The sequence below is a fragment of the Kogia breviceps genome, chromosome 10 (assembly GCF_026419965.1).
Source record: "Kogia breviceps isolate mKogBre1 chromosome 10, mKogBre1 haplotype 1, whole genome shotgun sequence".
Lineage (NCBI taxonomy): Eukaryota > Metazoa > Chordata > Mammalia > Artiodactyla > Physeteridae > Kogia > Kogia breviceps.
In genome coordinates this window covers 43,769,966-43,786,012 of record NC_081319.1, presented here as the reverse complement: position 1 = coordinate 43,786,012, position 16,047 = coordinate 43,769,966, and the positions used below count along the sequence as shown (strand labels likewise).

General features: G+C 39.1%; 1 protein-coding gene across 2 annotated transcripts in view; it reads right to left on the bottom strand.

Annotated features, from left to right (window-relative positions):
• WDR48 (WD repeat domain 48) overlaps window positions 1–16,047 on the bottom strand; it is a 44,307-nt gene that overhangs the window by 2,361 nt on the left and 25,899 nt on the right. For both annotated transcript variants that reach the window (XM_059075861.2, XM_067044545.1), the window contains exons 11-18: window positions 15,403–15,500; window positions 10,692–10,799; window positions 10,284–10,380; window positions 8,086–8,181; window positions 5,231–5,336; window positions 4,244–4,331; window positions 1,895–1,971; window positions 259–451 (exon numbers count right to left, since the gene is read on the bottom strand). In XM_059075861.2, the coding sequence (XP_058931844.1) occupies window positions 259–451; window positions 1,895–1,971; window positions 4,244–4,331; window positions 5,231–5,336; window positions 8,086–8,181; window positions 10,284–10,380; window positions 10,692–10,799; window positions 15,403–15,500 (863 nt within the window). The remainder of the gene's footprint in view (window positions 1–258; window positions 452–1,894; window positions 1,972–4,243; window positions 4,332–5,230; window positions 5,337–8,085; window positions 8,182–10,283; window positions 10,381–10,691; window positions 10,800–15,402; window positions 15,501–16,047) is intronic.

Here is a 16,047-nt window from a genome sequence, read left to right as displayed (position 1 = left end):
CACATCCACATTTGTCTGTGTGTGCATTTAAGTCTCCAGGTCCCTTTCCTGAAAACTGCCCCAGGGATAAATAAAAGCTTTAAGGTGGGCTATAGAGCCCTTCAGAAGGGGCCTCACAAACAGGTGGGAGAGACCCAGTGCTCCTAAAAGCAAAAGCCCCCCAAAGGCAACAGACTTGGAAACTACAATCCCACCACATGATGAAATTCTGAGCACCAGCACTGGAAAAAATGGGGCTGTGTCCTCAAGTCCACTTACCTGGTCCTGGCATAAAAGTTCAATTTTCTCCTCTGCCAACACAGCAATATCCTCTTCTTTTTCCTGTTCTCCTGGTTTTTCATTATTAGAAGAGCTAGTGGTTTGAGACTCATTATCCAAGTTGATGATTTTCTCATAGACGTGTTCCATTACTTTCCGGACTTGAAGCATGTCACTAGCAGAGAGTCTATCTCTGTAAAAAGCAAGGGCAGATTGTGACATCAGGAAATCACTGGATATTATCTCTTCCATATTTTTTGGTGTTAACATTTGACAAAGATAAAACATACCACAGAAACATAAACCAAAAAATGTTCTTAGTCACTGCCGTAATCCATTTTTAGAATCGCCAATAGATTAGTGTCCTCCCTTAAGACAGATTATGTGCAAATAAATGAGATTAAATACATATTCTTAAACCTTCTATATACATAAGGAATAGCCTTCTGGGTTTTATTCCCTTAAAGACTTTCCAGGAGCATGGGCAAACTAAATGCTCCTGGAAGGGAAGGTAGCCCCTGGTGCTTACCAGGTTCCGATGATATATGTGCTCATTTCTCCCAAGGCTTCCTCCTCCTATAGCCAAGCCCTTGAGTTTCAACTGCCTGTCTGATCTCCAGACCTACCAACACAACAGCTGGCTAGGCAGCTCCAGCTGGATGTCCCAAAGGCACCTCAAACTCTGCATGTCCAAAACTAGGTTCAGCAATTTCCTTACCCCCAAACCTACTTCTGTATCTCTAACATCAGTTAATAATGGTCAAACCAAGTAGCTAAGGCTCATACCCTGAAAGCCATCCTGAACTTCAGTCATTAAACCTAGTTGAAGTGATATCTAGAACTTGCTTTAAAATAATCGTGTGTGTGTGTGCGCGCGCACGCGTGTGTGTGTGTGTAGGCAGGTGGGTTCAGTGGGAAGGAGGGCAGGTAGAGGTATAGATGAAACAATGTTTAGCCATATGTTGATAATTATTTAAGCTGTGTGATGGGATAGTAGGGGTTCATTCTCCTATTCTCTTTTTTTGCATATGTTTGGAAATCTCTCTAACAAAAGGTTTTAAAGTCCTGCTGATTCTACTTGCTGGGATACATATCAGTGAAACCTTGAATGTTCTTTCTGACTTCCCTCCTAGCATCTCCTGGCCACCCCTCCATCCTATGCTGCAGCTACATAGGTCCTTGACAATTTCAATATCTTACGCAGGCTCCTACTTCCACATCCCTGATCGAACTATTTTCTGGACCTGGAATATCTCTCTTTTGAAGTTCTATCCATCCTTACATGTCCAGCTCAAATTCCATGTCCTTCAAGAAAGCTTTCTGGAAAGCTACAGCCCAAAATTCATTTCTTTCCCTTATACTCATCATTCCCTAAGTATCCATAAAAACAGTTACTATACACAGATTGTGTCCTAAACTATGAGAGACAAAATCCATGTTTTACTTATTTTGAACATCTGCAGCCGGCCACAGTAGGTACTTGGTATATGGTTAAATTATATAAACTTTCAATATTATGAAATTAGCCTTAGATCTAGTACTTGCCTCCTGTGCTATAAAAGCAATTATAAAGAATTTTTAAAAATCTCTGGCAATAAATTAGATCAAAGTATCACATGACACTCCATTTACTTACTTTTTTAAGGTTTTTGCTCCTGAAGATGCATGAGGTTGGAGGTAGAAAGGAATTTTGTTGAATTTGGGCATATTTTTCTGAAACGTTAAAAGTGAAAAAAGGTAAAATAGTTTCTATTAAACTAAATAGTTTCTATTAAACTAAAAGGATGTCAACAGGAAAACTATCCACAAGTTAAGTTATTTTACAATTAAAAGTGACCGTCTATGAAATTTATAATAAGCTATCAAATTATCTACGTCAGCCTTAGTGAAAAGGTATCAGAAAAGTATAATGTTTTATTTTGTAATAAAAGATACATAAAGGCAAATTATATGCAATGTCAGTGGCAATATGAAATTGCAGCATGGATCTTCTCAATTAACAATTCAAGGAATGAAAAGGAAACAAATTTTAATTCTTTAAGCCATACAAACCAAAATCTGAATTCTACATTAAAATGCTGAAACAAAAAATTAAGTGTCTTGAATGAAACCCACAACATTCACCTTGAGCGAAACCATACGCTCTACGCTGGTGAGGCCCATTATCCAACTGAAAAGGCCAATCAAAGTCCTCCCACTTTCTTTTCCTCTGACATCAAAGTGAGGTCTGAGGTTTTAAATGAGTGGAAACTTCAGCCATCCACCTAGATGTCCACCATGAGGTAAACCACATACTTAGATGAAGGATAAAATTAACTGGTCATCTTTTCTCTGGGGATTAATCCTCTCCAAGCCTCATGTCATATCCTGTCTGGATGTCTCCTCTGAGGAATAAGCCACAGGCCTAAAGTCAGCAATGCATCCAGGTGAGTTTAACACTCAAAGGAAGTTGTGGTTTATGGGGAGCTCGGATTTAGAGAAGACCACAGAATATCAGGTGTCAGACCGGTTTTAAGTTCTTGGAGGTATATCTGGGACAGAAAATGAATTTTCTGCAGGTTCTAGAGACTAAATCTCTTTTCATATGTCTTTAGAAATATAGGTCTACAGCACATAAAAGAGTCTAGAAACAGACCCATGTGTGTATAGAAATTTAGTATATAACAAAGATAGCATTTCAAATTAGTAGGAAAAGTTTAGATTATTCAATAAATTGTGTTGGCACACGGGCTATCCATTTGGAGAAAGTTAGCATTCTACTTCACACCAAACAGAATTCTAATACATTGAAGATCTAGACACAAACCATTTCATAAACATACTAGCAGAGAATACAAGAGAACATTTTTGCTACTTTGAAGTGGGAAATACCTAAGCAAGACATGAAACTCAGAGCCAAAAAGGATCAATCTGGTCATATAAAAATTAAAACTTTTTGCCTGCCAAAAGACATCGTGAACAAAGTAAAATTCAATTGAGAGGCAATAGTCCAAGGGTTAATACTGAATATGAACAACTCCTACAAGTCAGTAAGAAAGACAAATAACCCAAAAGAAAACTAAGTAAAGAATACAAATGGGCAATTCACAAAAGAAGAAATAAAAATGGCCAACGTGAAAAGATGCTTAACCTCACCACAAATTGAAACAAAACAAAAAAACACATTAAAATGAGATAATATCTGCCTATCAAAAAAAATCTGCCTATCTTTCAGCAAAGGTTATAAGTGTCCAGCATTGGTGAGGGTGTGAGGTACTGGGCACTCATACACTGTTGGTAAGAGTGTAAACTGGTACAGCCTTTGTGGAGGGCGATTTGACAATATCTATCGAAATTTAAAATGTGCATACCCTTTGATCCAGCAATTCCACTTTTAGGAATTTATCCTAAAAAGTACACAAAGATATATGTACAAGGATGTTCACTGAAGCACTGTTTGTAATAGAAAACATGGGCACAACCTAAATGTCCATTTATAGGGACTGGCTAAATAGATCTTGGTACATTTATACAATGGAATACCTTGCAGTCATTAGAAAGGAATGATCCATATACAGACATGAAAAAATGTGCAAGATATATTTTTAAGTGAGAAAAAAAAATCAAGTTGCAGAACAATATATATCGTAGGAGATTTTGTGCAAAATAAAATGATTTATACACACACACATATATACACAACTAATATATGCTTGTGTACACATAGAAAAAAGTACTGAAGGCTATGCATTAAACTACTAATATTTACTACCTCTGGGAAGAAGAATAGGGAGTGAATAAAAGAAACAGTGATTGGGAAAGGGATGGGAATTTCACCTTATTCATTTATCAATACTTCTGCAACTTTGGAACTGCAGGGAAGCAGAAAAAGATTCCACTTGGTAGTCTAGTTTTAATTAAAGATTACACAGTCTAAAGTAGTTCTTAATTGTCTTCCTGATTTGGAAAAAAATAAAAGGGCAAAGTGGGAATGGAGGATACTTACATCCACAGTGATGTCAATTACCCATTGTGGCACTGTCTCATTCAGAAGCATGGACTCAGTCTCACCCCCAGAGTCTCGGCAGAGCAGCCTAAACATAATCCATCAGGTAGTAAGTGACAGAACAAGCACAGACCCCAAAATCATCGTCAATAAACGTTAGGGGGAGGGACCGTTATAGAGTTCATTTAGGATAACTCTCACTTGACAGCTGAGGCAATAAAGTGAAGGCAGGCAGAATGACTCACTCTGCTAAGAGGGAGAGTAAGCCCTAAAACTCAGGCCCCCAGATTTTGAGGCCAGACATACACTACAGCTGCCTGACTCCCTGGGTGAGGATAGGAACCTGGGAGTAGGCAAAGCACTTGAGAAAGGTCGTCTGCCAGTGCTATAGAGTGTGGCACTCCACACACAATGGGGGTCAGGTTTATTTTTGGTAACCACACTCTCAGGAAACCATCATAAAGGAAGAAAATTCTGCCCTCAAGGGCAAAACAAACATTTTTCTTACTTCTGGCCCTACAGAAGACTCTAGTAGGCTTTCCCCCATGACTCTCCCTGGGCCTTGGCTGGCAACTTGGAGATGAAGCCGGTCTAGCTCTTGCGTGCAGGGCCTCATGAAGGACTGCCTCACGCCTCAGGTCGGGCCACTGTTGGGCACAACAGTTCCCAAGAGCAGCCCAGCCATCTCCCCTGGCCCAGCCTGAGGGAAGTTATCTACTCTGATGCTGTCCTGTGGGCAGGGACTTCTGGTGATGGTTTCCTGCAGAAATCACTAAGAAGCTGCCTCAAGGCAAGGTATCAACCTCAGTTGAACACTAGAGGCTCAGCTCGCAATTAGAGTGGGGTCTAATAGCACCAGACTTAACTATGTCATGGAGATGAAGCAGCTTCCAAACCCCTGACACCCCTAGAAGTTAAAAATAAACATGTGCTTGAATGAATACTTCTTGGCAAACAGGATGCCTTATTAGCCCTTCTTACCCATACCTGAACAAGGTGCGACCTCCAGCTTCACCAAAGATCACAGGAGTGTGTGGGGGCACCTGGAAATAGCCATTTCCCTTCTGTACTCGGTTCTCCTGCTCCCCATTTACTAGGAAAAGGTACAGATGGTGTCAGGATCCAGAGTTAGTGCTAAAAACACAGACTCTAAAGATTTCGTTTCCACAGAGCCCAACTACTGCAAGATTTTTTAAGTCAAAATCCTGTACGTCAGTCAGAGACAAAAATAAAGGTAAAAAACCAAATTCTTGAAAATAAGAAATATGGCAACTTGGGAAGTACCTCATGAGAAATGACTACATTTTAGAGGATTTTAACAGAAGAGATTAATGTCTGAGATTTGAAACAAAAACATAACCGTCTATTTCAGGCTGTATAGGACAGCCTCTTTATAAACGATGAACTGCTCTTTTTTTTGTTGCGGGGACGGGATGGGGCCGGTAAAATGCCAAGCTCAGAAAAATTTCTGTCAGAAAAAACTTTATGGTTAACGGTAGCCACAACTAATGGCAGAGGTATTAGTGAAAAACAAAACCTCAAAGAGGTCATAATCTCATTTTTACTGCTCTCTGCAGACTTCATTTCACTCTGCTTTCTTTGTAATCTTTTAATTTTTTTTTTTTTTTTTTTTTTCGGTACGCGGGCCTCTCACTGCTGTGGCCTCTCCCGTTGCGGAGCACAGGCTCCGGACGCGCAGGGTCAGCGGCCATGGCTCACGGGCCCAGCCGCTCCGCTGCATGTGGGATCTTCCCGGACCCGGGCACGAACCCGCATCCCTTGCATCGGCAGGCGGACTCTCAACCACTGCACCACCAGGGAAGCCCTCTTTGTAATCTTTTGAACGGAGTGCCGTCGACCCCCACTCAAGTGCCAGCTTGTGCATAAACACTTCCCTGATGAATCTGGAAGCAGTCTTGCCCTCTGCAACCATACAGCACTCTCAGAACCTCTCTCACAGCACCTACTCTCTGATCTCATAATGCTGATGTAAGCGGCCCTTTGCCCAACCAGAATGCCAGTCCCTGAAGGGCAGGGTCCATGCCCATTTATCTTTATTACCCCCACCTGCAATACAATACAGGCCTCAGAATACTTGAGCTGCTCCCCAAGTATAATCTAAGCAGCTCTTGAGTATCCACTGAGCATGGTGCAGATGTAGCAGAAGATTACCAGACACGTAAAGTGTACAGTGTCCTGAGCTCTGGCTGGGTCCTGCCCTGCCTTTACTACGCCAGTTTGATTTTAACGATGATTTGGGGTTTCCCGTGACTTTTTCTTTATTTCCCCAACCAAAGCCTGGATCCGAGAGGTGCTGATTGTGCCACTGTTTTTTTTGTTTTTAATCTTTTTTTTTGAATTTTGTTTTATTTTTATACAACAGGTTCTTATTAGTCATCTATTTTATACATATTAGTGAATATATGTCAATCCCAATCCCCCAATTCATCACACCACCCTACTCTGTGCCACTGTTTTTTGTTTTGTTTTTAAAGATTTTTTTGATTTTTTAAAAGTCTTTATTGAATTTGTTACAATATTGCTTCTGTTTTATGTTTTGGTTTTTTGGCTGCAAGGCATGTGAGATCTTAGGTCCCCAACCAGGGATCGAACCTGCAACCCCTGCACTGGAAGGCAAAGTCTTAACCACTGGACCGCCAGGGAAGTCCCTGTACCACTGTGTTTTCATTACTTAATATTTATTATTGCTACTTGGGCCTCTGAGGGCACCCTCTCATGTTACAGATGGAGAAAAACAAGCCAAGAACAGGAAATGACATGCCCAAAGCTACATGGCTGATAAATGGCAGAGCCCATACCAGAACCTAGCTTGCTCAACCCTCTGTGAAGAGAAATTTCCACTGAATTTCTCTGGCTCACAGCCCACTGTACAATTCTAAAGGGGAATGAAGTGGGCCAGGTGACAAAAGAAATGACATCATGGGTAGGGTCAGTGCCCTCTCTATGACAGGGACATCAGGAGACTGGCTTTCAGAGAGAGAGGTATGTCATCCTTGCAAAACAGATTTAAACTACAAAAATCATTCTGGATGAATCAGTCAGCCAGAACAAAGTCTCTGGCAGGAGGTCCTCGTCACTGCTGACCACCGTTAAGTGGGCAATCTTCAGAGAATCTTCAGCAGATAAGTCCTCAGTGGGTGGGACTCAAGGTTACATATGAGTTGTGAAATTTTAAGGTTTTTTTTCCCTTTTCTTTAATGAAACTGAGCCAAATTCTCCTCTGCTTCCTAGAGAAAGTTACTGCCACTGCCTGTGGCACACAAAGCTTTTCAATGCCCTCAATGACATTAATTCTTTACACATACTCATTCACTTTCCCTGACACTTCTGAGTTGGGATTTGATTTTTTGAGCCAAGATCAGGTAGATCATCAGAGTAGGTAATATCTACATTTCAAGCCAACGTGAAGTTTGACTACACAAGGACAAACCTGGCTTTCTGATGTTAATTAGCGAGCACTGGAGGTAAATCCAGCAGGTCCACGGATACCCTAAGAAATATCTTTGGAATAACCCTGCTAAGCTGCCTACGTTTAAGGACAGAGGTCATTTGAATACACAGGGTTTATTCTATATATCTTGTGTATAGACTCTCACTGATTAAAAGCTCTCTTGGAATCTCAGGTAAGACCGGATGGATGTTCTCTAGGATGTGGAAGGGAGGGCAGTAAATTGGGCACATCACATATATTTATTATGTCACACTTTAGCAAATGCTTAAAATAATTTAAAAAAAAAACATTCTCAGGATAACACACAATCTAAGTATCCTTAACTTCTGAGTAATTTTAAAATCAATTATCCTGATATAAAAACACAAACCATGGTTTACTTCATTTTCTTCTTCATCTATTGGATTCACATGTGTCCTAGGCCAATATTCTAGGAGGGCCTGGAGTAAAAGTCCTCCTAAGTTCACTGCAGAAGAGTTAATATAAAAAAGAAAAGAAATGGAAAAGAGAATCATTAACTTTAACCTAAAAATAGAGGGAAAGAAGCAAAAATTAAAAGTTTCCACAAACTCTGATGTTACATTCTTAACCCAATGCCAAGGATGTTTAAAAGCATTTAGAGATTTCACGAAGTCTATTAAAATTTTATCTTAGAATGTTTAAAGCTGTGATAATATGGAGCAAACACATTCTATTTGGCTGTTCAGATACAGCCACTCTTTAAAAATGAACAAACAAAAACAGCAACTGTAGTCTTTAAAGGGCTACTTCCATACAAAGCCAGTACACTATATTTATATATATCAGGTATTTCTACATGCTACATTCTTAGAATACTGATCAAAAATATAATCAACAAAATGTAATAGACACTTATGAAGATGAGTCTCTTCTCACCATACACAAGAATTAATTCAATATGGATTAAAGACTTGATGTAAGACCTGAAACCATAAAACTTCTAGAAGAAAACACAGGCAGTAAGCTCGCTGACAATGATCTTGGCAATGATTTTTTTGGATCTTACACCAAAAGCAAGGGAAATGAAGGCAAAAATAAACAAGTGGGAGTACATCAAACTAAAAAGCTTCTGCAGAGCAAAGGAAATCATCAACAAAATGAAAAGGCAACCTAGTGAATGGGAGAAAATATTTGCAAATCATGTATCTGAAAGGGGCTAATATCCAAAATATAAAAAAATTCATACAACTCAATAGCAAAAAAACTGAACAATCCGATTAAAAAATGGGCAGAAGATCTGAATAGACATTTTTCCAAAGAAGACACACAGACAGTCAACAGGTACATGAAAAGATGCTCAACATCACTAATCACAAGGGAAATGCAAATCAAAACCACAATGAGATATCACCTCACACCTGTCAGAATGGCTATTATCAAAAAGACCACAAATAACAAATGTTTCAGAGTATGTGGAAAAACAGGAATCCTTGTGCACTACTGATGGGAATGTAAATTGGTGAAGCCACTGTGGACAACAGTATGGCAGTTCCTCAAAAATAAAACTATCATATCTAGTAATTCCACTTCTGACTATTTATCCAAAGAAAAGGAAACCACTAATTCAAAAAGATATATGTACCCCCATGTTCACTGCAGCACTATTTATAATAGCCAAGATACTAGAAACAACCTCATTGTCCACTGATGGATGAATGGGTAAAGAAAATGTGATACACACACACACACACACACACACACACAGAGAGAGAGAGAAATATTATTCAGTCATAAAAAAGAATGAAGTCTTGCCATTTGTGACAACAAGGATGAACCTTGAAGGCATTATGGTTAAGTGAAATATGTCAGACACAGAAAGACAAATACCACTTATATGTGGAATCTAATAACAAAAAAGCCAAAAAACAAAGCTCACAGATACAGAGAACAGATTGGTGGTGGCCAGATGTGGGGAGTAGTGGAATGGGCAAAATGGGTGAAGGGGGTCAAAAGGTACAATCTTTCAGTTATAAAATAAATAAGTCATGGGGATGTAATACACAGCATGGCAACTGTAGTTACTAACACTGTATTGCATATCTGAAAGTTGCTAAGAGAGTAGATCTTAAAAATTCTCATTAAGAAAAAAAAATTTTCTGTGTATGGTGATGGATGTTAACTAGACTTATTGTAGTGATTATTTACAATATATACAAATATTGAATCATTATATTGTACATCTGAAACTAATACATTATATGTCAATTATACTTCAACAAATTTTTTTTTTTAATTGGGGGGGAAAACTGTTTCCTAGCTTCACTTTCCTAACCTAACAGACTTCCCGAATGGTTTAAGGGTAGAGTGTGCTGCATGTTTAACTGTTAAAACTAAGCCATAGATTGTGAGACAAATCCAGATCCCCAAAACATTTAAAATGAATAGTATTTTCCATTTCCATATGAGAGAATATACAGATTTCTTGAAAAATGATTTTAAAAAACCCCAAATATTGTTAAAAAAAAAAAAGATGAGCACATAAAAAAACAGCACAGATCCACCTTCTCTTTTGGAAGGAGAAAGGGAAAGAAGGACACTTAAACTCACGTTTTGGATCTGACCCATCAGGGCTGCTAAAGCCAGCATCTTTTGCAGAAACCCAAGCAGCAAAACAGTCACTCTCATCCAAAGTAATTGTCAACATCTGTCAAAAGAAAAAAATTGTTATTGACATTCCATGTGAATACATTCTCCAAATAAGTCTCTAAACCATTATTTATTTGTACTATTTAACTAAAGTGCTAAGCCACAGATTCAGAACCAACATGTGTTTCTGCGTGATTCAATGCAGCTACAATTTAATATACTGGGATATGAAAAGGCATTTAAACTGCATAAAATTTTTTCCTTTCATACATAAAAACACAGGACTCTATAACTAATAATACTTAATTTTGAGCTATATTAGAAATTTTCAACTGTCCCAAATCACACAAATATCAATTGCTAACTTACCCCTGTTTTTAAGTCTACTGAGAACCAATTTGGTACATATACCATCTTAAATCTTTTCTTAATTTCATCTTCAAAATCCACTTTGCCCAGATCTTCAACTTTACATGCCTATACAGCAAAAATAAAGTATGATAATTATCAATGTTAAGTGGTCAACTGATTTGATTCTGACTTAGCTACTCAAAATTTTACACATTTGCCTAAATATAATGGAGTCTTAAATACATTCCAAAAAGAACATGGTCAAATATTTTTATCTTAAAGCATTTACCTTTAAGTAACTACATCCTATTAAAATTTTAAATTAAAAAACCACAAACTGTTCTTTTTTGGGAAACTGTAACCTAATTTTGCTCATATTGATATAGTATACCAGCACACTTATCAGGAAGCAATGTCAAATGAAGCAAAAAAATCTTCGAGGAACAAAGAACAGTTTCTAAGCACTTTAAGAGAACTGTGAAGCTATCAATACCTTCAGACAACAGCTATAATATAGGCAGCAATTTTAAGTTTCTCTTTCTTGACCATTACAATCTTTCTTATTCATTCCCTAAATATCTATGCTCCCCAAAAGTATGTCCTGAACTTCCCCTTGTGCCATGGAGCATTTCCAATCACAGTTCATCTCAATCCTGAACAATATCACAGAATGTTCCCTCTACCTATTCTTCCTAACAGCAAACTGGCTCTTTCCTGAGGGTCCCATCTCATCAGCTGTCTTCTCAAAGGGTGACTCTGCATCTTCTCCTACATCCCATAACTCTCTAATGGCATACAGAGACCATCATTCCACCATCGCTATGTAAAAACTCCTATTTCTTTGAGCCCGTATCATTTAGCTGCAGTAAACCGTACCTCCTTTTCCTCACAGCCGTCTAGCAACCTCTGTGCTCACTCTCCCTCATTTCCCTCATTCAATGGCAACTTGAGCCTGGGTTAATGTCTTAAAACCCATCTTGAGATCTTGCTTGCATCCCGGACAATATGAACATCCACATGGACAACACACAGGACAAGATGGCCTCTCAAATCCTTGACAGTATTCCTACTATAAATATACAGTCATTAATGCTACCTGGAGCTTGTTTCTAAAGTCAGTTCTCCACAACATCTTTGTCAAATCTCTGCTCTCCTCATACCCCTGACCTTGCTGCCACCACCTCCCTCACTACCCCCAGCACATGACTCTGACCTCTACTTCTCAAAAAAAGAGAAGGCTTAACAGAATCCCCTTAACTTTCTGCTACTGTTCTTCCTGGTGCAAAGAAAAAGGTGTCCTTTCTTGCTGTGCTCTGCATCCCCTCACCTCTTGCTTCTTGGGGACCTTGTACCATCATTTACCTTCTCATGTCTCTACGGGCTTCTCCCCATGAACAGTGAACTACGATCAAATTTCTCCCATCTTAAAAATGCCTAAACACCAAAACAAAACCTTCCCTTGACCTTCTCATGCCTAAATCTTCTCCAGCTACTGCCTTTCCTGCCCATCTCACCAAAGTCAAATTTCATCTAAGATTGTCTCCCCTCAAATTCTGTTTCTTCACCTCCCAAACACTACTCAACCCACTCTATCTGGCTTTTGCCCTTAGGTCTCCCTAGAAACTGCTCTCACCTGACACCATCCTCTTTATTGGCTAGATCCATGTGCACATCCCATTCCACTGTCTCACACAAACTCTCAGCAGGCCAATGCAGCTAACCACAAACTCCTTTCTGAAACACTTAATTAGTCCTTGAGCTCTTCGTTTTCTTACCGCTTTTTATTACACACCTTTGTGGTTTCCTCTTTTTCTAAAAATTCTTGAAAGGGAGATGATTTGGTTTCTTCTATTTTCAGTATAGATGTATCCCTTAGAAACTCTGACCTTTCTCATGGCTCCAATGATAATCCACAGCTGAAGACGGCTGAACCGATTTCTCCAGCCCAGTTCTTTCATGTGTGCATTAGGTTGTATAGCTCTCTGCCCAGCAAACACCTCTACCCAGATATCTCATATAAATTCAAATCTGTTGTCTTTCTCAGCATGTCCCTTTTGCCCAACAATGCTTTCTCCTCTTACATTCCCTATGTCACTTCCACTCACCAAACTAATCCAGAAACCTAGGACTAATCTCTGCTCCTTCCTTTTCTTCATACTCCCTTTTATTCAAGCATCACTCTTATCTACAGGCCTAAATATCTTTCTAATCATTCTGTTTTTTTCCCCTTGTTCCCACCCCACTCCAGAGGAATATCCGATATTTTGCCTGTATTAGTACAATAGCCTCCTATTATGTCAGTCACTACAGTAAATACTTCTCAAACACCCTCTTAACATTACCAAGAAATATGGACCATCCAGATTTTAGGAATAAAGATGAAGGTAAGCATATTCTGGAGATGACTTGGCTAGTAGCTGGCAGAGCCAAGGTCAGAATGCAGCTCTAACTCTGAGCCTATGGTGCTAAATACTCCTGACTTCCATATTTCTGTATAATGCGATATCTATTTTGCCTGATCATTTGATCTTAAAACCTCAAGGTCTAGTGTCTGGATATGGGAAGCTGCCAGGGACACAAAAATGCCAATGATGGTGCATGACAGCTGAGCGCCTCATCTAAGTAGAACTACCTCCCATTCAGATAGCAGGACTCTACTCAGACTTCAGCTAATTAGACCAAGAGAGGACATCAGACTCATAGGCAGAAAATCAAAGAGGAACTGGCTCGATTTGACTTTGTCAGATATTCTGGAGAACATAAGATGCTGCACAGCATGAGGTAAAGCCTAGCCACAGGGCAGAGCTAGGGCCACATTAGTGGTGAAGCAGCCGAATTCCTACTGATGAGGTCCTTAGGGCTACTCTGGATCCTCTCCGTCTTCACAGGACCCCCCTCTGAAACAAACGTGAGTTTCTGGTCCCCTGACAAGCACATCTCTACTGTAGGAAAAAAACCAATTGGAATTTTTGGAGCCTACTGCAATTAAATTTTCCACTCAACTAAGGTCTCTTGTTTTGAAGCCATGCTCACCAAGCAACTGTTCTGTAATATGATTTCCCACACAGCTGTGCCACGGGGGGGGAAATGTGTTAGTCAGGCCAAGGTTTCCATTCAGAGACAGTCCCCTTTTCCGAGAAAGAAATGTGTTTAATCTTTGAATCCAGAAGTTAACTTAAGTGAACCTCTGTTCCTTATAACCAGGAACCTAACCAAAATACCAGATCTTTTCAATTCTTCCTTTAAAATATACCCAACATCTGTCTCTTCTTTTATTTTTGGATCAAACTGTTTTATTGAGGGACTCCAGGGGAGGGTGGAAGGCCTGGAGGACAATGAGATCTGATGTCTTCGGCCTGGCCAGGATCTCTACAAGGTTTCAGAGTGGCCAAAAGTCATCCATCTCTTTCTTTAGATCCCCACATCATTATGCTTAAGACAATTGACTTCCTGACTTCCAGCTTCTTTCCCATTATACATACTGCTACTGCTCTGAACATAGGGTTTTCCTGCTCTAAAATCATCTACGATTAAGAATCTTTAGGAAGTACCAAAGAAAGGCCAAGCCTGGAGCCTGAAATTCATGACTTTTTGGTAAATGACATGAATCTCATCTTTCATCCTGACACACCCCTACTACTCTTATACTTACTCTGGTCTCCAGCTATACAACTGTTCACCTGGCCCTGAATAAGTATGTTTTGATTATCTTCCTCTTCTGTGCCTTTGTCATTCACTCCCTCTTCCTAAAATGCCCTCCCATAATCCATCTGCTGGAATCCTTTAAGGCCCTGTTCAAATGATTTCTCCAGTTGTAATTAATCACCCTTGTCCATAAGCTATCTTGTGCTCTGTTGTCCCTCCTACCAGAAGGGATCATGAAATAGACTTTTTCATCATTTGTGACCCTCAGCACAGTTCTCTGCACACAGTATTCATTCATTTCAGAAATATTTTTGAACAAATATAACAACAACACTAAGAAGGGACATTTGTCAGGATTCTAAAAGCAAACTTTTCAATCTGTCTATAAATTCTTCAGTGCTATTTATAATGTGGTTGAACAGCTTAATACATCTCAATTATCCAAGGAGTCACTGTAACATGACCAGTAACATTATAGCAGTAGCAACTGCTGCTCTCAGTGATGGCTATAAATCCTAAGAAATGGCCAGACTTATTCTGTGTACTCCAGTGGTTCTCAACCCAGGGTGATTTTGCATCCTCCTTCTTCCCTCCTCCCCCTAAACATTTGGCAATATCTAGAGACATTTTTGGTTGTTATAACTGAAGTGGGGGATAGGGATGAAGGTGGCTACTGGCATCTACTGGGTAGAGGCTAAGGGATGCTCCTAAACATCCTACAATGCACAGGACAGATCCTACCCCACCCCCCTGCCAAAATGTCAAAAGTTTCAAGGACGAGGAACTCTGATGTTTTCATTTTAAGGGAAGGCAGCACAACACAGTTTGTAATACACTTAACAGAGAAAATGGTTCCGTTCAAATTCTGGGTACTTAAAAAGATAAACTATGGCCTTATCTAATATTCACATAAGAATATATATATCCACCCCAAAATAAGGCTGTAATTAAATCTTTATTTATATGATTATCATCTTGGTTATTTTATACACACACACATATAACAAATATACACACACAGACTACAATAAAAAATAAAGGGATACATAATCCAATAACCTATATTTAATTATAAAGATCTTACCTTTAATACATCCCAATATGCCACATTATTATTGGTATCTTTGGTTAATATATGTCTCTTATCATTAAGAATGTGACACTGAATAATACTAGCACCCCCTAAAGGAAAAAAATCCACACAATTAGGAAAACAATCCTACATTTAAATTCACAGTACAGCAATAATGTTAACTGGCATGTATTGTAACAGAATGTAAATCATACTAGCCCCCAGAAAGGAGAAGGTAAATCAGAAGAGCATATAATTATATCTAAGGCAATTTAAGGCTAACCAAAGAAAAACTGTCTGATTTTAATAACAGATTAAAAGACTCTCCATTCACTTCAAGGGTCTACTAGGAAAATTATTAAGAGCAAACCCCTTAATAATTTTTTTACCCACTAGGAAAAGTCCACATGATGACAGGGAATCTCTGAATTAGTCCTATCTCTCATTAACTTTTGTTTCCTATCTTCCTTCTCCTGAATGGACATTCTATCCTAAAGGTCACAGCATGTACATCTAACTATAGATAAACATACCATTCAATACTCTAATCCCCTTGAAGTCAGAGCTGTCACTCACAGTTGTAGCATGCAGAATTCAGGGGCCAGATCTGACCATTCTGGCTTGTGCCAAAAGACAACATTACATCTTATATCTTTT